Below are 23,216 nucleotides of genomic sequence, written 5' to 3'. Positions count from 1 at the left end.
TCTCATTTCTTTGTTGTTGAGTCAACAATTGAATAGACGAAGAAGGGGGAAAAAAACAAAGCGGTGACATTTTACAGTGGAAAAGTAGTTCAATGGGATTTAGTATAATGGGAGTTGTGGTCTTAATTCTAAGACACCACACCATTGCCAACACAATCTATAAAAGCATGAGCAATGTTTTAAAACATTGCACTTCATCTGTCAAAGGTCCTCCTGGTGATTCATTCAAACCTCTATGTTTTTCTTTTTGCAGCTGACGTCATTGACAGCGGTAACAGAGCAATGGAAATCTATTCAAATGTGGTGAGACTCAATTTTCCTTTTCACAAGAGAACTATGGATTATATTTTGGCCCAGGACCAGCAGGGGGTAAAATGGCTTCATCAGTCTTTTCAAGTCAGAGTGAGATGGAGGGAAACAAGTGAGACGGCGATGCATAACACTGACATTTTTTAATAGAATTCATTTATAACAAATGGAACTTGTGTCAGCAAAGAACTGATTTTCATACAGACTTCTTTCGCCACCAATGTAACCTAAGTAAGAAAATAAAAAGCACTCCTTTCATTCAGAAAAAAAAAACAGTTTACGCTTACAACTAATCAGAGGTAATTGTATGATTTCTTTTTAACAAGCCATTTTTTTTACAATTTCATTATTTAATTTTCAGTCTATGCATCCAGACGAGAGATAGATAGAGAGAGCAGAGAACACAACGTTTATTTCTGTTAATGACACTCCAAGCTTGAATGGCGAAGCCACGAGAACAGATGGTTGGGGGACAGATTTCTCTGAAGTTGTCTGCTGGAGTAACCATGGCATCAGAATGGATGCTCTTTTTCGCCACAAACTTTTTTTTTTGTCTTTTTCGAGAGTTGATACCTTTTTTGTGTTATTTACATACACACAAAGTGAACGTTTAAGGAGATTTTTATAGATGGGTTCAAGTAATATATTATTGGGTTTAGAATCAATAGGGCAGTGCATAGTACAAAGATATAGAAAGTGCAAATCTTCCTACTAGGCCAGCGTCGGCCATTCTGCAATGTTTCACCATGCATATGAAAAACTAAAAAAAAAAAAGGAAAGATTGAGATGAGAAAATAACGTTGATGTACGGAGACTTGAACTAAGTACATAATGTAGCGTTAGCCACCATGAGGTTAAATAATAGCACTTTTATATCTCAATGTTATGACAAAAGACTAAAAAAGTAATCGATTAAGCTGTTGACAAAAATAAAAGACATAGCTGCTTGAGTTAACAAGGGAAAGAAAGCACCTGGAATGCACATCCACAAAGCCATCAAAGAGGGTAAGGAGAAGTTAAAGATGCGGTTCAAAGTAAAGCCTGATGCATAATTGAACTAAACCCTCAATCACTAACTGTAATGTCAAAAAAAGGACATGACACACTATTTAGGATTGTCAGGATAACGGAACCAATATCCTCTTGTTGTTTGTATTTGTCTATATGTGCACTCTATGTCGTGACACATATTGAGTCAGCACTTTCAAACCTAAGGCATGAAGAAGAAACCCTTCAGCGATAACGACCTGTGCTCGGAGCATTCTGTTTGCCCAAATCCATGTTTATTTTTTAATATGATGACCCATTCTAAACATAGAATATGCTCTACTTTTTGTTGAAAAACTTGACCATAGTAACAGTCAGCAAAAAGTTTGTTGACTTCATATTGGGCCGTGATACATGCATTGATGGCCTGAGTGCTGCTTCGACCTCTTTTCTTCAAAATTTCAATATTCTGCAAACGCGTCTTGTCACCCATGGCTCTGTGTATGGAAATTTGAAATTGGCAGGAAAAGACAAAGGGGCGTACATGTATCGTGTCTAATTGACACCATTGTGTCTTATTGACTGTTTGTTTTCTATAGAGGTCAGTGAATTATGAGTTGTTTGATTCTAATTCACTCAGCCACAATAAGGCCACAGAAAATGAAAATTATGAGCTTTGAAATGTTCTTATTTGCATATATAATCTCATTATGTGACAAATGAATACTAAAAGGTAAATAAACTATACAGTTACATGTACACTAAATGCCTAGGTTACTTAAAGGATACATTAATATGTTAAATGAAACATTATAAAAACAGGCATAAATATAAGGCACTCTAAATGCAAAATGAAAACATGTTATTACCATTGAATGCTTTGAAGAACCACAAGAAAGTGACGTCTTTGTACCTTGCCCTATTGTATGGAGCGGTGAGCGCGGCTGTGTGACCCTCTGCTTCTAATTACAGACCGTACGAGTGCTTGCAAATGCACCGGTGATGCTTTGACTGACACCTGACATTCCCACTTCCACACCTCACTTGCGGGGGAACAACAATGTCATGACTGAATAACGTATCCACATAAAACCCTATCTATAATACACATATTTATTGCACAAGAAAAGATGCACTGAATCAGAATACGATTTTGTCCTACTGATGTGCATTCCAGTGAAAAATCTCTTCCGTTTCCCCCATAGCACAGAAATCTCATTTTGGAAGGTTTCGTAGACAATCCATATCTCATATATACCCATAAATTATTTACTTTATCCATATATTTATAATGTTATATGTATACTTTGTTTAATAGATAATTCACATATATTTGACAATCTATACCATAGATGTATATATAAATATATCTTATCCAATTCATCAGATTCTTTCTTATCGTCATTCTAACATGGAAGAACTAAGATAATCGGTAGCAGCAACTTCATACTTTGCTCATCCCTGTTGATTCCACAAAGCCCCAGTTTATCTCATGGGAGTAATTAAGTATCCGTGTATGTGATCATGGACAAAAACAAAACAAAAAAACACCAAAAGGAAAAAAAAAACAAAAACCCTGTAACAAAGTTAAATTTTGGTAGTGTGAATTCCAGACTGTGCACTAAGTGCAACAAAAATGAGCAACAAAAAAACTCATAGCAAAGACTTTCTCTGCAAGATAGCGCATACATCAGAACAGTTCTACAGCTTAAAAAAAAGAGAAAAAAAGTGAACAATTACGTAAATACTTGTTTATCACTTTTGTCAAGCGATAAATTTGTGTAAAAAATGAAATTCACACAGTTCAAAAAAAGCACATCAGCTGTATAATAAAGTACTAAAAAACTAAATCAATAATTTTTATTTGTTTCATAGGTCATTTTAACATTACCCTCTCCCAAAATTTAGATGATGAACATTGTGACAAGAAAAGGGGTATTTATTCATTATTACTTCAGGTCTGTCCTGCTTTCGTTGTGGACCAAGCATTGTTGTCTTCTTTTTCGATGGGTTGTCTGTGTGTACTTGATTGTGAAACAGAATTTTTTTTTTCTTTACAATGTGCATCGAGTTTTTTTTTAGCCATTCTGTGTGCCTCCAATGCCTCTCGTTATGGTTCGTAATCGTTGATGCATTATTTGTCGATGTCATTATTGTTCATCATTTACTTTTTTGTATTGGTTTCATTCAGTTTTATGAGCCCCAAAATGAATCCTTGAAGCAACAGAAAAAGTAATCCCATACGATGCTTCAACAGTCAGGATTCCCTCACCTTTGTGTCAAGGTGAGGTTTTATTGGGATTGGGAAATACTTGGTCCTCCTGGAATCATCTTTTTCATTTTTTGACATGTCATGTCGCACATCCAACACTTAAATGAGTTGTTAGCTAGGAGTTAAGAAGTACTTTCTCAAGCAGGAATTTATGGCTCAGAAGAGAGGCTCACTGGGTTTTCTTTCCAAAGGGCCCTCCGCTTTTCTCCTCCGATACTGGGTCTTTTACGTTGCATAGTGATCAAAGCTTCCCAGGTACTCCAAGCCAGCTCTGTAACAGAACTGGTATTGATCCTGAAAAGAAAGAAGACAAGACTTTAGCTCACACTGCCTCATAAGTTTCCTTATTACCCACTGTTCTGTATCACTTTTTGTCCATTTTGCTTTCACTATCCATGAGTATTGCCATCAGTTTCCCTTTTCCAGCCTCTCTCCTTTTGGCTATGCTATGCAATTGCCTCTGCTCACAAATTAGATAAATAGCTTAGAAAACTTACATGTGCACTGCGCCTAGCAGAAGATTGCTGCCTTCAGCATTTTCAAAGAGCCACTTGAAAGCTGTTACTTACCTTTTGTATTGATCCTAAAACAATTTTCAGCAACTTTTCCAAACATATTTTCAAAGGTGCCAAGTAGAATATCTTGTACACATTGATTTGAAGAAAACAAAAAAGTGTTTTAAAAGCTTAAAGATAATATGAGTAGGTGAGGTGGGAAAACAGTGTCCAGTAGTTGTGAAATTGAGACGGAACTGCAGTGGAGAACAGAGACCACTGCTCCAGATTAGTTCAGCTACTGAATTAATCAACAGTAGCTGAACTTCAACAGAGGCTTGCTTCAGTTAATCTGTTTGGCTCAAGAGGATACTTGGATTCACACCAGCCCTTTCATTGGATGACTATGCTATCAAATTGGCAGCACTGTGACTGAAACCATGTGTAGGCTACAGTGTCCCAAAACTTACAGTAGCTGCATGAGTATCTCAGTACAGTGTGCTAGAAATGAGGCTTTCTTTTGTAAGTGTGGTTGGAAAGTGCAAAGGGAAGGATGAAAACGCCTCACCTCTGTCTGCACCATAGCTGGTCTCTGTGTCCGTAGCATTTTCACCGTCTGAAAGATGTCTACTACGCCCTCGTATCTCATTCGTTCCAAGACAATGCTGAGAGTGATGAAAACTCCGGTTCTACCAACACCCGCACTGTGGGGAAGAGACCAAAGAGGCAAAAAGGTCAACTCTGAGTCCAGAGAAACTAAATATAAGATACAAAAAAGATACAATTTTCTTCTTAATCAAGATAATGTACCACTATGGCAGCGTAGGTTGCTATGGTATGTTAGTTCAGTGTTTCTCTTGGTAGCATCCATGTTTCTTTTGCATGTGAAACTGGATGTGTTAAACATTCAGAAATCAAAGGAGAGGTTAGATATCTTGTATACTGTTGAATCTGATACAAAACTCCACGTGATGGTTGGTGGACTCTTGTGGGTCAGATGAAGGGGGTTACTCTGCTTTCAAACCAAGGTCTTACCTACAGTGGACCGAGATAGGCCCATCTTGGCCAAACTGCTCTTTCGTTTTATGAACTTGGCCGATGAAATCAATGAAGCCCTCTCCCGATTTTGGCACTCCTTGCTCAGGCCAGTCTGTGAACTGAAACTGCCTTACTGTCCGTGACTGTCCGTCCTGGAAAAAGGGGAAAAGAGAGAAAGAATGTACAGAGCCTGCTCTCTCAAACTGAACATCGCACGGAAATATGGAAAAATGGCAATGAGAAGCTGATGAAGTGAAACAAGGAAGCCAATCTGAAGTGTTTCACAGACAGCCAGCCCATGACAGTTCATTCCATGACCATCTCCACCATAATGGCACAGGCGTTTGTGGGTTTTCCAGTTGAAGATAGGAGTGTTTAAAGAATCAGGGAGCATGGAGTCCCAGTTTAAAGCATCAAAAAAGGGGTCTGTTACTAAAGATACCTGTCATTTCACCTGTATGTATTAAACATGAACACTAAAGATGCTAATTCCTTTGATGTGCTACACTTGGCGGGGCGCTTGGAGAGTCGTCTTTGAGGGTGCGCATTACTTAAGTGATATTGTATCCCCTTGATAAGGAAAGCAATCCCATTGAGGAGCCAGTGTAACATACACTACAAAGGAGGAAGCCTGCACCATTTATCTGTGTAAGCCTTTGATGGAATTAAAAACTCTGGCAGCTCAGTGCTGCCGGCGCCGCATTTGTTTTTGCACACTGACACGTGTCGTCATTCCAATAAATATATATTTATACCTATAATAAACCCAAGACCGTAGTTTGGTAATAACAAACATTTGATGCCAACATTTTGGGTTGACAACACAAACTCTGGTCAGAGGGCGCTCGCCAACCAGCGCTTTCAACGCCGTCACTCAAAGCTGCTCTCTTAGCCATTAAAATCAAACGGTTGAGAAAGTACACTGCGGGATGCCAAAGATTCAAATAATCAGCTGGATGAACAGTAACTCAATCGCAACTTAAAAGGAAGACATATTTATCCACTTGACCAATGTCCAAACTGTAAACAATGGAACAGAAGTTTTTTGCAGTGTCAAATTTCAATGTGTCAACTTTGTGCAATAGAAGCGTGTTGTGTGCTTACTGCTTACCCTGGCATCAGTCACTTTGAACTCTCTCAAGATATACTGGGGCATGTTATACTCGGCCATGGGGTCCACCACAAAGTACTGGTATCTGGCCGACCTCTCTGCTGGCCAGTACTGGTGGCATTTTTCCTGCAGGGAGTGAAAAAAGAGTGCAAAGCAAAAATACCACAATGAGCCACAACATTCTCTTCATACACTAGCTTCATTGTGTTCATTCCCAGAAAGATTTCATCTATTCATACCGTTAGCGTTTACCGCTTGAAAACTTGAAGGATCATTGCTGATCGGCACTCTGTATTTCATGTACGGCTGTTTATTAACGTGCCTTTCCACTTCAGAACCCAGATAAAGGAGGTTAATGCGGCAAAACAAATGTGAAGAAGATAAGCCTAAGCGTACCCTGCCCATTTCTCTGAGCTTGGTGAGCATGACTACGATAGTAGAGTTGTGCTCCCAGAGCATCCTCCAGAAGTCCTCTGTGGTCTCTGCCAGTGGTCCCTGTGTGGCGATGTAGGCTTTCTGTTGCCTGTGGGGACGAAACAATCATAACATGAAAGGTTGTGATACCATCAGTATGGAAATGCATTTCAACTTTCACTCTGAGTGGTTTGAAGAGGAAATGAAGGTGATGTTGAAACAGCCACATTTGCGATGACTGACCAAAATATAGCAATAGCTGTTATCTAGTATAAATTTGCTGACTCTGCTCAGTTGGTATTGAATTCATCTTTAGAATATGGGTCTGTACAATATGGTGAGCTATTTGAAAGTCTGATGAGGTTGTGTAAGTCTGTTTTGTACCCATGTGCACCCAAGCAATGGGTGTCAGACTACTTGAGCACTTACCTGTATCCATCAATGAAACTAGCATTGATGTAGTCAGAGCCCTCTACTCCTCGAATAGGCTGAAGACACACTCGTGTGGACTCATATGGCATTATGTTCACAAGGCGGTTCTTGAACTTGTTGCAGGGGAGATTGGCACTGATGAATCGTGATGTATGGGCTTTAGTGTTGGCTAAACGCTGCAGGAGAGAGAGAGAGAGAGAGAGAGAGAGAGAGACCATTGAGCATATCGCTGTGAGGCAAGGATCACTGACATTCTGGTGTTGCTTTATTTCCCTTGTTCCTGGGTATGTGTGACACTACAGGTGGATTGTGCAAGATAAAGATGTGAGTACTATTAATAACCACATGCTATGAAAGTGGGGGAAGTCCTCCAGAGGATTATGAGCGTTTGCCTGCAAAACAATCTGTACATCGTAGGCGACAGAATCTATACTGTTTATGGCTCATACTGTACTATAGTTAGGTGGAAAAAAAATAGCATGTTGTGATGAAAAGAGGGCGAAATGGATGCCCAAACGAGCCTAGAGTGGACAGGAGTGCAGTGTAATCTAACCTGTTTATCATCTCTTAGTGGAATCAGCATCCATCACAGAGCAAGGGAGTAGGTGCGTGACAAGCAAGGCAATATCGTGCATGCAGCAGCAGTGCAGACTGCAAAGGGCTGGACGGGGCTGGTGCGCCTCTTATTGTAAATGCAGAGTATATTGCTTAAGCCCCTCTGGCAAATGTCCGGGTCGTGGGGAAAACCTGTTTGGCGTTTTGTTGTAAACTAAGACTCGTTTTTCCCAAGGAAGGGAGCTAGGGGAAGGGGGAACGGGGGCATTTATCCCATGTTGGGTTACAAAGGGAAGTCAACTAACTGCAATAGGGAGGAAACCACAGGCCCCATGCAGTCTCGCAGGCCTAATGGGAACTGGAAATGTGTCCAGAAGTGGTACTGAGATTGGCCAATCAATGACACTGGGGCCTGGACGTGACTCTCCCTGTAAATTTTGATACATATGATAAATTGCTGCTGTAAAGCTTCACATGCCAGTAGATGTAACTTGACATAAGACCGTTTTTTTTTTTTTTTTTCTGATTTGCTGTATTTTTTGTTTTTAATCACCATGCATCCCTTGACAGCTCTGAGTTTCATTTCATTTGGAACGGAGTGCTTCTTGAGAAGCAGTGAATGTCTTTTAATATTTCTTTATCTTTTCTACTGTGCCCACTCAGAAAGAATATTTGCAAAATTAAGAGTGCAGAATTTTAACTGTAAGTTGTTTGTTGTCTCTTTGGCTGCCCATTATTGCGCTATCATTGATGCAGGACTATTGGTCAGCTGCAAAATATTCACATCATATTCAGATTATGATGTGGGAGTGTGGTATTGCTTGTGGTCAATTACATTTCCCTCAAGAAACTAGAGCTAAACACTATTTCAAATTCAATTGAGTAACCCTTGACCACAACTACAGTATTTTCCCTAATATAGTTTTGCTTCATTGAGCAGTTTGTACCTTGAACTCCAGTTCCATGCCGGTGACGTTCTCCCCACCCTCTATCTGCGTCAGTTTCTGGATGTAGGCGTATAGGTTCCTGGCGGGCACTTCGGTGGTGCCGCAGTTGACCGCCTCCTGGAGCGCGTCGTGGATGAAGACGTACTGGTCCTCTGTCTGCACCATGTAGTTGCGCTGGGCGCGCATTAGCGTCACGTGGCCGTAGATGTCTACGGTCTTCTCGTGCTTGATACGTTCCAGCATGGCATCAATCACGATGAAGCAACCTGTGCGTCCCACCCCAGCACTGTGGTCAAAACAAAGATGGAGAAGGAAAAATATTATTAGATGGTATTCTGAGTTGTAGCTGCAGATGCAAGACCTATATTATGTCCGATATCCAACTCACAAATATTGTGGATAGACTATTTTGCTCTCAGTACCCCTTGCATATCTGCAAAAACGCAAATCTAATAGTCTGACACTAACATGAGGATCTCCACCCATGTTTTAGCTTTCATCCTGTATCCTAACCTTTGCTAACCTGGCCCTTTATGTCTGTGTCAACCATAGATCTCTAACAGGACTCAATCTCCATTGATAGGAGTGAGTGGCAGTCCAGTGGCAGGAGAGCTGTCCTCTTTCAGTATGTGCAGGGCCTGAGAAGCTCCCTCACTCCCGGGGAGGAGGCCAAGAGGTAAACCCTCTTTGCCAAGTTAGCCACTGTGGGGCTGACCATTTGGCTTTGAGTGTAATCAAATCTGAAGTGGCACTGTGCGGAGGAGAGGGCTTGGCGGTCGCGGTCCGCAGTGAGCTCACTGCTGGCTCTGCAATCCAATCTCCTCTCCTCTCTGCACCCCACCTGCGCTCTCCGACCCATCGGAGCTAATCACTTGCGCAACAGCAACATTTAGCCCTTATCTCCTAGCTTCAAAACGTGCCACTACAAGAAATGCACACACAAACGCGGATACACATACACAATTTTAAGAGTGTGATTTTTGAGGTCATCGATGAATGTGCCGGGCAACTTCTGAGAACAGCAGCTGACTTCAATTAACGCCATTAGATTAGCACCCAAATGGCATAAGGGCTTTAGAGGAGGCACTGAAAAGCAGGTCTCTTCATTAATATTCCCTTTGGCCCGTTTTTACATTAGTGCGTAAAAAATGTACAAGTGGAAAAAAAAGCACTCTGACAAAGAGAGAAAATGTTTCACTGTTTCTCTTTGACCTATCCTTGCAGGTCAGATTGAGACACATGCTACATAAATGTACCGCCCATGTGCAGACTGCTGACAATTTAAAAACGCTCGCCCCGGCACAATGCGTGTTTTAATATCGCACGCCTCGGCACGGAGGAGCCTTTCTGACGACAGTTTATTTACTGTCGGGCGACATGGTAGTGTTAAATCCCGTTCGTTAACTCTCCTCCCACCTCTCTCAAAGTAGAGCATTGACAAGACAAGTCCTTGCACTCGGCACTCTAAAGTAAATAGGTTATTCAATCCATTAAGCTGACATGCCTACGAGGTGTGAGCCACGCTCTTGTGCCTCCTCCTTCTGATGGAGCATTTGTTTTTCATTTGTTCTGAAGAAGGGGAAAAAAAAAAAAAAGGGTTGAGCAGGAAAACTCAAGAGGGAGTAAAGTTAGTCCCCGGGGGCCGAGTCTGGTTAATGTGCCATGTTGCAGTGGAAGTGTGCTGCGAATGGAATAAAGACACGTGCGGGAGTCATTGGCTTTAACAAATGATCTGATGATCACTTTCAAAATGGTTGACGTCTGCTGAATTATTCTCTCTTTTTTACAAAACTGTTTTTCACAGCTCTAGGGCAGTTACAAAATGTATGTGTGTGTGTGTGTGTGTGTGTGAGCGCATGTGAGTGAGAGAGAGAGAGAGAGAGAGAGAGAGAGAATCAGACTGCAAAATATGTGTGAAATCGTCTCAGGGATATTTGGAGAATGAATCACTTCCAGGTCTGAGAACACCTCAGCCCTTCGGGAGTGGGGTGTGGGTGGGTGGGGGGGGGGAATGCAGAAACTGGAAGAGATTTCTCCCTCAACCCCAGCTGTTTCCAATCCGAAACCGTTTTACAGTCCAGACCTGAATGCGGGAGAGTGATGACCTGCGAGAGAGTAAGTGACAGAGTGACAGCGCTGAGCTAGAGAGATGGAGGCGGAGGAAGACGTGGATGAGGGGGAGGAGGGGGAGAAAGAGGAGGACGGTGGGAGTTGTTGTTATGCAGGAGGTGGCGCTGCCAGTCGTCTCGAAGTTGTCTAGGTGTCTAGCCAGTTTTCTAAAGGACTAAGAAATGGTTAACCACTATTTTCTCTTAAACCCAAGATATGGATATGCCGTGTGTGTGTTTATCGACAAGTGGTGGTTGTGGTGATGGTTGGGGGTGGGGGGGGGGGTACATTTGGCAGTTGAAGGGGAGCTGGCGGACTGACTGCACTAATGACCTGACACTGGCTTTTCAGCGAGCCAAGGCCAGCTGCTTTGGACGTCGACAGACATAAGTGTCAGACTAACATGCTCTGTCGGAGTTTAGGGAATAGGGGTTTGGGAGAGAGAAGTGCAGTGTAAAATACAGCTGCAATGGGCCCAGAGAAGATAAAGCCCGAGCAGCAGTAAAAGCAATTACATATGTATTGTTACCAAATCTCTTTCTGTCAGCTAACCTGTCAAGTCACCATTTCCCTACATTGCCCATTAAACACACTCTCGCAAAACTTCCAAACTGTGTACGTAAAAATTGACCGGGGTCATTGCAGTAAATGTTAATGAAGTCTGTAGTCATTTTATTGAGTGTATGAATACTTTCCAGTATATGGATACAATAAATTTTTAAATAATCACATAATCCTTTTCAACTTGTGACTATGGACTTTTCCTAAAAGTGGAAGTGGTATGATAGTCGATCTATTTGTATTTGTATGTTTTCTGCTTTATTTTTGTTTGTACCCTTGCCATTACACAGCATGCTGGTAAAACCGCACTAATACATTGTACTACTGGAAGTTGAAACTCAAGAATCATAGCAAAAATGAGGTACAAGGAAGCAGTTAAAGTATAAACAAAAATCTGACTGGTTGCAGGCTTCCTCTAAATATTACAACCCCCCACATCATTACAAACCCCCTGTCTTGCCCAACATGTTTGAAATTTTAAAGAGTTCAATTCATTATCACCATATTAAGGCTTTAGGATTAAATGCAAAAAGAAAACAAAATAAAACTGAGGACGCAAATTGTACTAAATGGGAATCAGAATAAAAATCAGCACATGGTTTTTGCACAACTTTTTCACAGTTTTTTTTAGAGAAAAAAAAAGCAAACAAAAAAAACTATTGACTTGTGTCAGTTCAACCCCCTTTGAAGCTATGAGATCATGCTATCAAAAGTTTCCCTTTTGAGTCGCAGGGAGAGGCCAATGATCTCCATGACATTCAATCATGTCCTTTTCACTTCCTCTGTGCACTCATAACGCCTGGGTAGCCCTGCTTCCAAAAGGACAAAACAGTCCCTGACCTGTGGGTTAGTGAGAACAGCATGGAACTGGGGGAAGCAAGAAACGCGGTACACTTCTCCTGGGAGGCGGACTTTTCACGAGACGCACCGTGAAAAGATGACCTCACCTTGTGAAAAGCATTGGCTCTGCAGTGAGAGCACATGAATGCGTTTTTTATTAACGTCCCTCCTCGCTGCTCCGAGAAACGTGGCCACCCGCTGAAGCCATGTTTGGTAATGTTCTTTAAGCATGTGCAACATAAAATGATCTGTCTGTCGAAGCATGGGATGTTTATGCGTATCTAGTTCTGAGAGAATTCCTTTGCCCCGTTTTAAGTTCATTGTTAATTTTTTTGGCACTGTGTGAATGCAAGATTGCTCCCTGGATGATAATGAATCTTGTGTCTTTGAAGCAAATATTTGTTAGTCATTTGATAGGATGGGGAAAATGTACTCTTATACTTGTACTAGAAAAGTTCCATAGGGAACTTTTTGCATGAAATACAAAGCCTTCTGTGCTTCATGATGAAGGCTGTAGAGGTTAGATATTAGCATGAGGTGGCCATGTCACACTAGCTAATGTCTGTGTCCTTTCTGCTCTAAAAACAAGCACGAATTCGCAATAGCTGCGACCACGTACGCGCATGCATACACGCGTGGGGAAAGTTTTGTGGACCAACCAACCAACCAACCGACCGACAGAGTGAGCTATAGAGCTGCTGGTCGCAGCTAAAAATGATTTCCATGAGTAAGAAATGGTTAAACGCCTATTTCTCTTAAACGTCTTAAACGTAAGGCGTGCATATGCAATGTTGTGTAATAATCTACTGGATCGTTACAGTCCTCCACTGAGTGTGACAGAAACGCAAATAATGGAGAGAGATTATGCAAACAGGACCACTGTCGTGATTGCATAATCTCAGACAGAGGTGTCACATGTGGACGCCCCTCTGGTGTCCTGTTCTTAATGTGCACTCTCTGAACATCTATAAATTGGGGTCTCTGTCTTGTGGTGTGACAACAAAGCAGCTAGATCAATAGCACTCGAGACGGGGCCCACTTTTGTCCAACAACGCCAATTTAATTCTGCTCTCTTGACTCCGGGGGGCATTAGAGATAAAATGATTGTGTGGGTACATCTGAGGGTGCGAGTCCGCGTGTCTCACTTGAAGTCTGTCAAGAGATAATGACAGTGTTGATACGTGAGCATGTTTCTGAGTGAGTGTGAGCGGATTGCAGAGAACGGGCATTACTGTATGTATCTTTAAAAAAAAAAAAAAATGCAAGTTCTAACGCTCGCACCTCAAAAGCTACCAACCGCACTGGTATACAAACAAATCCCCTGATTGCTCATTTGGCCAGTTATGTCCTTTGCATAGATCCTTTCAACAATTACATGGTAAGCCGTTATGTTCACTGCACCTCCCGGTTTTCTGACGACAATAGCCTGACTGACTAATTAATCAACCGCTCAAGAGACTGTACCATGCAGTTAATTATGTGCGGCGAAAATCTTTTTTTTCCCTTTCGCTTTTATTTAGGCTTGTTTGTGTGTGCATAAACAACAGTCTCAGCAAAACAGAGATTGAGGAAATTTTCTGGGCTGGCTATTTAACAAATTCCTTTGCTGTAGAGAAAATATATATAATGAAAACCTTTCTTGCCACAAAACACTCCTAACAATTTCGCTCTCGGTACACAAGTATAAAAGCTGGCTCTATTTAAAATGGTGGTCAAACATGAAGTGTGGAGAGCGGGAGTGCCTCTGTAAGGATTTGAAGCTTGGCAGTGGCTCCATCTGATAGGGAGCCAGAGGAATTAAAAACTCCCATCTGCAGAGTGACATTAATTCCTGCATTCTGCTTCGTCGTAAAAAGTCAGGATTTTCAATTTGAACTGATTCGGCAACTAGCTCTAATTAACTTCAGCATGTGGTAATTCTAATTCTTCAGTAATCCCCCTTCCTTTTTTGTCAGTTTCTGACACAAGTTTGTATCTAGTACACTCGCTATCTCTGTTTCTTCATTTTCACTGTCTGCGTCTCTTTTCCTCTCTGTCGCTGGCTTTCTCTGTGCAGAGCCTCTGATGACTTCCCGACTTGAGAGGAGCCAGAAGTCTGTGTAGCGTCTATCTTTGTGCCTCTCTGCTGGGAGTCTGGCCGCTTATGTCGCCGAGGAAAGTGAAGTTGGCGCTTTATTTGTTTCAGACGCAATAACCCCAGGGATAAGCCAAGGACTTGTGGGCCGCTGATGTGCGACATGTTAGTGCTGTAGCGAGGGAGACGACAGGTCCGCGTGCGTTTGTGTGTCAGTGTGTGGGAGGAGATGTTTAAGTTTGCTGAGGGCAATGACACTGGTAATCTTTGTGCTCTGTTGTTGCAAACACCTTGCGATTGAAAGTACCGCCCTTGAAAGCTAGTAGGATGATTCCCTTTGGCTTACAGTGGGCTGCAGTCGGCTTGAGATATCAAATGCTCTCCTCCATCACACCTCTTTTCTCCGCATTCTCAAGTGTTTTCCTAAGTCTCCTTTTCTTCCTATTTGTGCCTGTTTTTTCCTCTTTTTTTGAAAGTTGCCCGCTAAAGCTCTATCAGCATTGTACAAATGTATTTATCTCAGATCTCCGTCCTGTGCCCTAACCATGACTGACAGTGTATTGTGTCTTATGTATTCATATATTCATAAATAAACAAATAAAATGGGGAGAAACAAATGATGCCTCAGGACGTTGTTGTTAGCTGCACCTTCATGGAGTGAGAAACCTTCTTGTTGCCTACCTGCAGTGTACCACCATGGGCCCTGCGTCTGGAGGATTGCAGGCTTTCACCCGCCTCAGGAAGGCTAGGAACGGAGTAGGGTGCTCAGGCACCCCGTGGTCCGGCCAGGCCGTGAACTGGAACTGCCTCACCTCTCTCTTCTCGCTGGAGCCATTCTGAATGTGGAGATGGAGAAAGGTTGGTGAGTGGAAATGCATCGCTCATACCATACACTTCAGATATCGGACAGTACTTGATAGGTCTGAGTAATTAGGAAAACAGCACCCAAAGTCCTCTTACTTTATAAAGTGCAAACGTCCTGACGCAGTATGTGGCCAGCTCTACTGTGTCCAGCAGTGTCACTTGGATGAGACCGTACGTCTCCGTCCCTCTTGTGGGCCAGTACTGGTCACATTTCACCTGCAATGGAGAGAAAAATCATATTAGACCAAGGTCAGGATTGGGAGATAAGAAAACTCTCTGTCCTCTAGTTACACAAAATTAGTCCTGATGCGTATTATTGGCACATTTAACACATTTCTGGTGAAGCAAGTACAAATACTGGGACAATAAATGAACACAATTTGCCCATTTCTGCTGACTAGGTGTGATTTCACAATCAAGGAAATGGCCTGAGATATTTGGATGGAGCAGACAGTGCTATTTATTGCTCTGACAGGCTCTATAATTACAAACGTAACCACAGTTTCCAATCATATTACAGGCTCAGGTTTATTATGATTATACAGCTTTGTTGCCCAGTGAACGGTCAATAAAACACTGTTCCATTACAGCATTATTGTTTAGCTGCCAAAGGGAAGCACTGTTAATGCTGGGGAGGAAACAACCGGGTTCCTATGCAGATGCTTTTCTTTGTATCGTCCATTTGTCGTGCGCTGGATGTTTGCGTGAGAGCCGATGTGGTTTCAGGAATATGTTCAACACATTCCAAATGTCAGCATGCTAATCAACGGCATCCTGTTGCGTGACGCTCTGCGACTGTCGAACAGTACGGCAACTGGACACCGGTCTGGAATACTCAAATATCCAACAAGTCTTCTATCCAATAATTTCATTTCCTGAGCAGCTGTTATAACATCGGCACCAGGAGCGATGAAGTGATTCGGAATAGCATTTACTTGCAGTCAGTAGTCAAGCTCTGGATATGCAAAACACATAAAGACAGCTTGAGTGCTTCCCAGTGAATGATATGAATGATCAATACGTAAGACAGGAGCTGTTAGTCGCAACAAAAGCACATTATGTACTCCAAATGTCAAACAACACAATTGTATTGTATTGGCGGGAGGGGGGGGGGACTCTCTGTTTCTCAGAGAGTCTTTGTGTGTAGCCACAGAGCCAAGAGCTACGTTCATGTCACCCGGCATCTATTCTATGGAACCCACACCTGACAGTAAAGACTGAAGCTAATCATCGAATCATGCACTTTACAGAGCCTAGCATATTGCGAAACAGTCCAAGCAGTTTGTTTACTTACTCTTCGGTTTGCAAGGACAGTGAGTGAAAACTATTGTCTGAATTGAATCAGCATTCCTCTTCGGACTGTAACAAGCTCTTAGAAAAGGCATACAATTGTGAAGGTAAGCAGCCTATGGAGACCATGCTTTCATGTGCTCAATCAAACATTGTAAGATGTGCCAGACAGATATTAAGTACCTTCTGACCGTGTCAAGCTTAAAGGAGTGGCAAGTACAGACAGTTGGTCAATAAGCCTGTTGAGTACTGTCTTGTGTCTTATGAGTGACTAATCCAGAGAACAACAACAACAACAAAATAATGTTGTAAAGAAAGGAGTGAGTGTATGACGTCTGTGGGCAACAGAATGCAACATGGCTTGCCTTGGAGAAGAAATAATAGGGCATCTGAAGAGACACAGTGGGAACACACAACACACAAATAAAACAGGGTCACTCACTGTCCTTGCAAACCGAAGAGATGAGGAGGACAAGAACATAAAACCTAATAATTGTGTCGCTGAAGTGGATGAAAAGAGCTGGAAGAATCTAAAAGGCAGGTTTCAATTATGGCTGAAGAGTGGGGATGTCATATAAAGCCACTGGTTCAATGGCTTTATTTTAGACTTCTCAAAACTGTGTGAATATTTATATCTTGTTAGAATTTGCTTGGACTATTAGATTTGTCTTTGTGCTCACAATACTAGAAAGTCATTGAAGATGCGGTAAAAAAAGATCATTGATAGAAGTTGAGATCTCCATGATGTATGTCATGATGTACTGTATGTCAGTGATGCATGTTGGGATTTAGGATGTAGACCGGACACTACAGTCCTAGGTTCAGCCGTTGAGACAAATTTACCTAACTGAACTATTTTTGAGGGTAAAAAGTTTGTCTAACCCCATGAGTTTAACCCTGTGATTTAATATAAATGCAACTCTTGAGGGAACTTGAGCGCAATAAAATGACTGTATTCACACTGCTGTCTCTTACCCTGGACCTCTCCTCCAGTTTGGTCATCATGACGATGTTGGCGCTCCTCTGCTCCCAGATCATCCTCCAGAAGTCGCCAAATGTCTCTGGCAGGGATCCCTGGGTGGCAATGTAGGCATTCTGCTTCCTGTAGCCATCAATGTAGTTGGCATTGATATAGTCACTTCCGGGGATGCCTGGGAAAGGAGACAAGGTGTGATGTGACTTGTTGAGCTGAGTCAGTATACAAAAAAATTACAAAAAACTAGGCTTGCTTTCCAACAGTCACTGATGTGTTGCAGAGGACAAAGAGACTGAGAAGGTGAGAGAGAGCGAGAGATAGAGAGATCTACAATAAAATGATTAACCTTGGTTGTTTAACACATGTAGAAAAGCCAATAAGTGGCACTGAAGCAGTGTCTTTTGCTGCTACTTAAATCAATGTAGTTTTCCATTCTACCCCACTGTTATTAGATGAGGTAAAGTCAGATTCTGCCCCATATAGGGTTCAGATTGGTTCAGGTTCAGGTCTTTCCTCAGTCTAGAATAGTCGGTGAAGCCAAGCTAGCCAGAAGCTTTCTTGCTTTTCTTGAACTTGTTTGTTGTTTTTTCTGTAGGTGCAAAAATGGCAGAAAACGTAAAAAAAAGTTGGGTCTGGTGTTCCATTCAAAAAGGCTTCGCATTTGCTATCAACAATACATTTAAATCCATAGTTTATTTGTGTTTTTGTTTTTTTTCCCCCTATCTACAACAGACTTAAAGTCATAGATATAGCTTGGTCTATAAAAGTCTATCACCTCACATGGAGAAAAACAAACCAACCAAAAAAAAAAAAAATGGCAAAACAATTTTCTCCCTCTACTTCGTGCTCCTCCTTCCCTTTGCTTATGTTAAATGAAAGGCACAGCAGCCTTTTCCAGTCCGGGGGAAAGAGACGGAGCTGACAGCTAGTCAATGCTTCAGGACTGGCAGTTTAGGGGCTCCGTGCACACATGGTCGACCAAGATAAGTCTCATCTGCATGGACGCCACGTCTCAGAGAATCCCCTCACTCCAACGGCTTCCTCTCTCCCCCTCCCCCAGACTCCCTTTAACTCCCAGGTAACTTATTCAACAGAAAAAAGAAAAGAAAATGGAATATGAACACATTCAAAACCCACCCACATTATTTTTTTTTCAACTGTCCCCCGCCCTTTTCTTTTTGCTGCTGAAGGCGTCCATGCAGCCAGGCGGCTGTACATTTCCATGATGGACAAGGGATAAATACAATTAAGCCCAGTCGCTTTTCAAATTGAAAGGCAAAAGCAAAAAAGAGACATTATTGTGGTTTAATGAGAACGAGGCGAGTTGTTTAATGCACATTTGCTAAATGGTTTTGCCTGCACACTTTCTGTCACTCAGGATTTGTATAAAATTCTACCATCTTTTCCCCCGTCAATATACTTATTAAGAAATAAACATTGCAACAATGTTATTCAGGACTCAATCCTCCTCACACAAAGCAGAGGAATCGTTCATAGGAATTGCAATTTTCTTGTCAGTGGGCATGCTTTCAGGGTGTGAGATTTAATGGTTTTTCAGTTTTAAGACAAAACATCTCGGGGACTTCAGTGGTCTGCATTTGCAAGAAGATGACCACATTTTTTCTTTGTCAGCCACTACATAGTCTGCCTTACTGCCTTAAGGATTTATGAACGCAGCATATCTTTCCAACAACTGGAAAATAATGAAACACTTGATTTAAAAGTCCCTCCCCTGACCCAAGCAGGGAAACAAAGCCATGTGCCCGGAAACTGAATAGATTGGATTTTGTTTTGATTTTCCTGAGCAGTGACCTCTTTGTGGCACAGCAGCCCAATGACTCAAGTTTGTCTGTTTCCAACAGGGTCTTGACTGAGTAAAAATAGGCTCATGACAGCTTCCACACTAAATATGGAACAACGGAAAACTGAGTGTGTTTTTTCTTTAATGTTCTGAAAATGTTCCGAAAATAAGGAGGGAATTTGGAGGGATCATGTTAACAGAAAGAAATGTGTATAGTACTAATTGAAATTAGAAACTGACACAATTTGGCCACATGAAGGATAGATAAAAAGTTTGGAATTAACTTTAGATACCAGCTTAATCCTATGAAGCATATGTTTTTGTATGGCAACCAAGAGGTGCTTTGTCAGTTGCCAAAAGCGGAGCTAATTCAATGATGTCATGATTATTAAAGTCTGCACATCTACTCAAGCATCAGGGATTCTACTGATCCATCCACACATCAATAAATTCTGAAAGTGCCGGTCTTCAAGTTCTGATGTCAAATCCCAAGTCCCTTTTTTTTTTTTTTCAAAGAACTCAATCAAAGTAAACAATAGAAGCATTGCTTGCCAACAGGCTTTGTTTAAGCTTTAGACGGGAAAGAAGAAGTCCCTCATGTCCCTCTGGCTGAGAACTGCTCACTTCCTACTGTACAAAGGCTCGAGTGTGGGCGTGCAGATCTGTTTATGTGCTTGGCTAATGGGGTCCATCAACACTCAGCTGTGTGCTGTTTCAGGGAGACTGCAAAGGGACTCAAAGTCTTTATCTGTCTGTTTTTGTCACATTAGCATCCATTTACTAGCCATAGTTTGTTTATTTTCCTGTGCCCTCCATGGGAGCAGCTCAATGGAAATGGTTAATTAATGCCTGCGTGTGTGCATTTGTGTGTAATGCAATAAACCGGTAAAGGAGCCAGCACGAACTGGCTGGTTCAAAATGGCTATGCATCCCTCAGGAGCCGCAATGTACAGTGTAACACTTGAACATGTCAATCCAAAATTCTTAAGTTACAGATGAATTATTGGACATCAAGAGAGAGATGCAGTTAAAAGTTAATATGTATGTATGTGTACTTTCTCCTGTATCTCTCAACTATTATGCATGATTGTTTAATCTTTGCCTCTCAGCATTTTGAGGGGAAAACTGACTATTTCTGAAGTCATCTTTTCCCTTGCAAGCACCTGGGGCATAACGAGATGTTACAGTTTGACAAGGAAAGCAAATAAGCAGTCTGACATGCTTGGCATTGACATTACAATTCAAAAGTACAGTACGGCTGTGCTCCTGAGGACTGGAAAACATGGCATGCCTCGCTCTCTGTAGAATCAATACAGCGCTTGGGGGTGTTGACGGTGGTGGGCGGCATACCGTCAATAGCAGAGAGCAGGACCCTGGAGTGGTCGTACGCAATCACGTTGGCATATCTGTTCTTTGGTTTGTTGACTTCCAGGTTGGAGTGCTCCCATGTGAACTGCTGTCCGGGATCAATGGACTGAAAAGAAAAAGAAAATGCATCATTATTACAATATTTTGCACTTTCGGAACATTTTGTAATAGCTCCTTGCCACAATTGTATTTCATTCTATGGCAGTTGCCTATGAGCTATTCATACATGATCAGTATCAGGAGGCTTAGTGAAAGGTGCCTTTCACTACTGAGCTTAAATTTAATGCAAAATTTGGATCTGTTATAGTTTGCTGATGTTTAAATGCAGCTCTCCAAGAATCTGTACTTGAAACTCAAGGCCACACTTGGCTGTTTGCCTTCACGTCTATTTCAGACTTTTTTCCAGCGGCTGCAGGTCTATTTTGGCCATGGCTGCAGGTCAGGCGGTTTATAAACGTGAAAAGCTCTGTTAACTTTAGACACCCAGGTGCATAATTCCATCAGTCTCTGATAATGTGTTCTTTCTGTCCCATAATACATTTTTGCATGTATGTACACTGATTGTACTTCTGCGAGTGGAGGGGCCAAGGGACACATCCATTTTATAAACATGTCATGCATGCTGTATCATAATATTGATACAGTGCTACCATTTGAGCCTCCTCACATTTGGAGAGCAGTAAAGAAAGGTTCCAAATTATTGCTAAAATATTGCTCAGCGTCTAGCCATCCAGCATGAAAGAGTTTGTCTAGCATGAAACTACAGTTTCCCCCAAGGCCAAATCATGTCAAATAACAGAGTAGCCATTTAAAGCAGACTATTTCCACCAAGTGAAGTGAATGAATACATATTATTTACAATAATTATGCTTCAAAGCTATTTCATAGCCAATTAAGGGCATGCATGCTCCTCTCTGACGAAATGCCGTCTTTAAAAGTTGGTTATCGTATTACAGTGCAAAGTAGCTCTTGAGCTATCAGCGTTTCAGAGGAAAAGGTTTTGCATGAATGTAGTTGAAATGCTTTGTTATTCCTCTCATTACAAATCAAGAAATTATGTATGACTACATTTCTATGCTTGGATACAGTAATAACCAGTGGGTGTACAACATTTTTTTTTACAAGAAATATGGATATTCTTGAAATAATTTTGAGTAATATTTTCAGACTTAAATTCAAGCTATGTTTTGTACTTGATAAAGAAGTAAGGTTATCACAAAAGTCAAGGTTAAAAAAAAAAGATTAGTCTCTGACTGAAAGCTGATTTATATTTGGTGAATTGACCAACTCAGAACTCAAATTTTTCTTCATTAATTTAAGTAAAATGTATTCTGGCCTCTCAGTATCTTTAGAAAATGGGATGTCGACAGGCGCTGGAATCCAGCTCAACTCTTTTGGTCTGCAAATCTTAAAGGTGGCAGGGGACATGCAACAGCAGAAAATCTGACTCATAAGCTGCATTGGGGGAGAAAAAAACAATTGTGAAAATAAAGTAAACTCTTCTCTATCTAAATGACTTTATGCCAGAGCAAGCATGCGTCGTTTGCTGGCTTTGGCTATAGACACATATCAGTGATAAGACATATACAATGAGAACATTTTAATTGTTCACAAAGGAAAAGCTTGTGTTTCATTGGTCATTTGAATAGTAGGAGTTTATGACACATACTAGACTAACACATTTGGGACCAATTCAACAGAATCAGCAATCAAAGTCCTCCTTCAGCTTTGTAAAGCAGGGATTGAGAATGGTCCCTGATCACAGATAAATGATCTATAAAACGTAATATCACAAGCGTGTAGAGGGAAAACACAAAGACATGAAAGATGGCATTCCATTTCACATTACAGTGAAAGTATTGTGCTCGTGCTTTTAATGGCTGGAGTCTACTTTTATGAGTTAAATTATGCTGTCCACTGGGGATATGACTAGTAGAAACCCAAGTGCAAAAGGACACACTGCAGAATTAATACCTACATTTGGACAATAAGGATTTCCCATGATACTTTTCTTACAAACTAATGACTTATTTATATGCTAGGTAGATAAAAATGTGAACACACTTTTATGATACTTCTAGGGGAATTGATATAATGGAACAATAAATATATAAAAAAAAGCTTTAATATTCCTCTATAGACCAAGGTAATGATGGAAAAAGATCATACTTCACTATGGCCATGGAGGGAAATACATTTACTGTGGACAAGAGCATATGAGCTCAATGTGAATGCAACGATACATCTCAGCACTGAGTTTTTTATCGGCAGAAATCACCCAAAAACCAAAGGTTAGATCATACTTCACTATGGCCATGGAGGGAAATACATTTACTGTGGACAAGAGCATATGAGCTTAATGTGAATGCAACGATACATCTCAGCACTGAGTTTTTTATCGGCAGAAATCACCCAGGCTAAGCCTGATATTTTATCAAAGTATGTTGAAACAGTGGGTTGCAACGCTGTTCATAATAAAAACCTTTGTTTCATTGTGCTCTCAAAATTGCTCTCCGCTGCTCACGAGGAAGCACTATGAAATTGAAATTCAATGTACTTAAGCTGCAATAATGATTGGGCAGCTTGGCAGGCGCCCATACGGTGACCTCATGGATTCTGGAGCAGTGGCAGGACCCGCAGAGAGAAATGGGCACAGAGAGGGTGACTGCTTCTATCCCACACAATGCCCCTGAAAGGACCTGCTGCTGGCTCAATTTTTCAGGCTTCGCTGATGCAAACACAAGTTCATCTACAGTGCACGGCCAAAATAAAAG

The 23,216-nt window shown here is 41.4% G+C and overlaps 1 protein-coding gene across 4 annotated transcripts in view; it reads right to left on the bottom strand.

Annotated features, from left to right (window-relative positions):
* Positions 1 to 480: 480 nt before the first annotated feature.
* LOC139658373 (receptor-type tyrosine-protein phosphatase delta-like) overlaps positions 481 to 23,216 on the bottom strand; it is a 100,556-nt gene continuing 77,820 nt past the window's right edge. For all 4 annotated transcript variants that reach the window (XM_071536489.1, XM_071536490.1, XM_071536492.1 and 1 more), the window contains 11 exons: positions 20,425 to 20,548; positions 17,273 to 17,448; positions 15,104 to 15,223; positions 14,825 to 14,979; positions 8,560 to 8,845; positions 7,055 to 7,233; positions 6,608 to 6,734; positions 6,212 to 6,337; positions 5,098 to 5,252; positions 4,631 to 4,766; positions 481 to 3,862 (listed from right to left, as the gene is read on the bottom strand). In XM_071536489.1, coding sequence (XP_071392590.1) covers positions 3,794 to 3,862; positions 4,631 to 4,766; positions 5,098 to 5,252; positions 6,212 to 6,337; positions 6,608 to 6,734; positions 7,055 to 7,233; positions 8,560 to 8,845; positions 14,825 to 14,979; positions 15,104 to 15,223; positions 17,273 to 17,448; positions 20,425 to 20,548 — 1,653 coding nt within the window. In that variant the 3' untranslated portion in view covers positions 481 to 3,793. The remainder of the gene's footprint in view (positions 3,863 to 4,630; positions 4,767 to 5,097; positions 5,253 to 6,211; positions 6,338 to 6,607; positions 6,735 to 7,054; positions 7,234 to 8,559; positions 8,846 to 14,824; positions 14,980 to 15,103; positions 15,224 to 17,272; positions 17,449 to 20,424; positions 20,549 to 23,216) is intronic.

The sequence above is a fragment of the Centroberyx affinis genome, unplaced genomic scaffold, assembly GCF_046629955.1.
Source record: "Centroberyx affinis isolate AG114_WGS23_722 - 3 ecotype Tasmania unplaced genomic scaffold, CSIRO-AGI_Caff_v1 ptg002880l_1, whole genome shotgun sequence".
NCBI classification, from domain to species: Eukaryota; Metazoa; Chordata; class Actinopteri; order Beryciformes; family Berycidae; genus Centroberyx; species Centroberyx affinis.
Note: the sequence above shows the minus strand (reverse complement) of the source record. Positions and strands in the feature narration are given on the sequence as shown.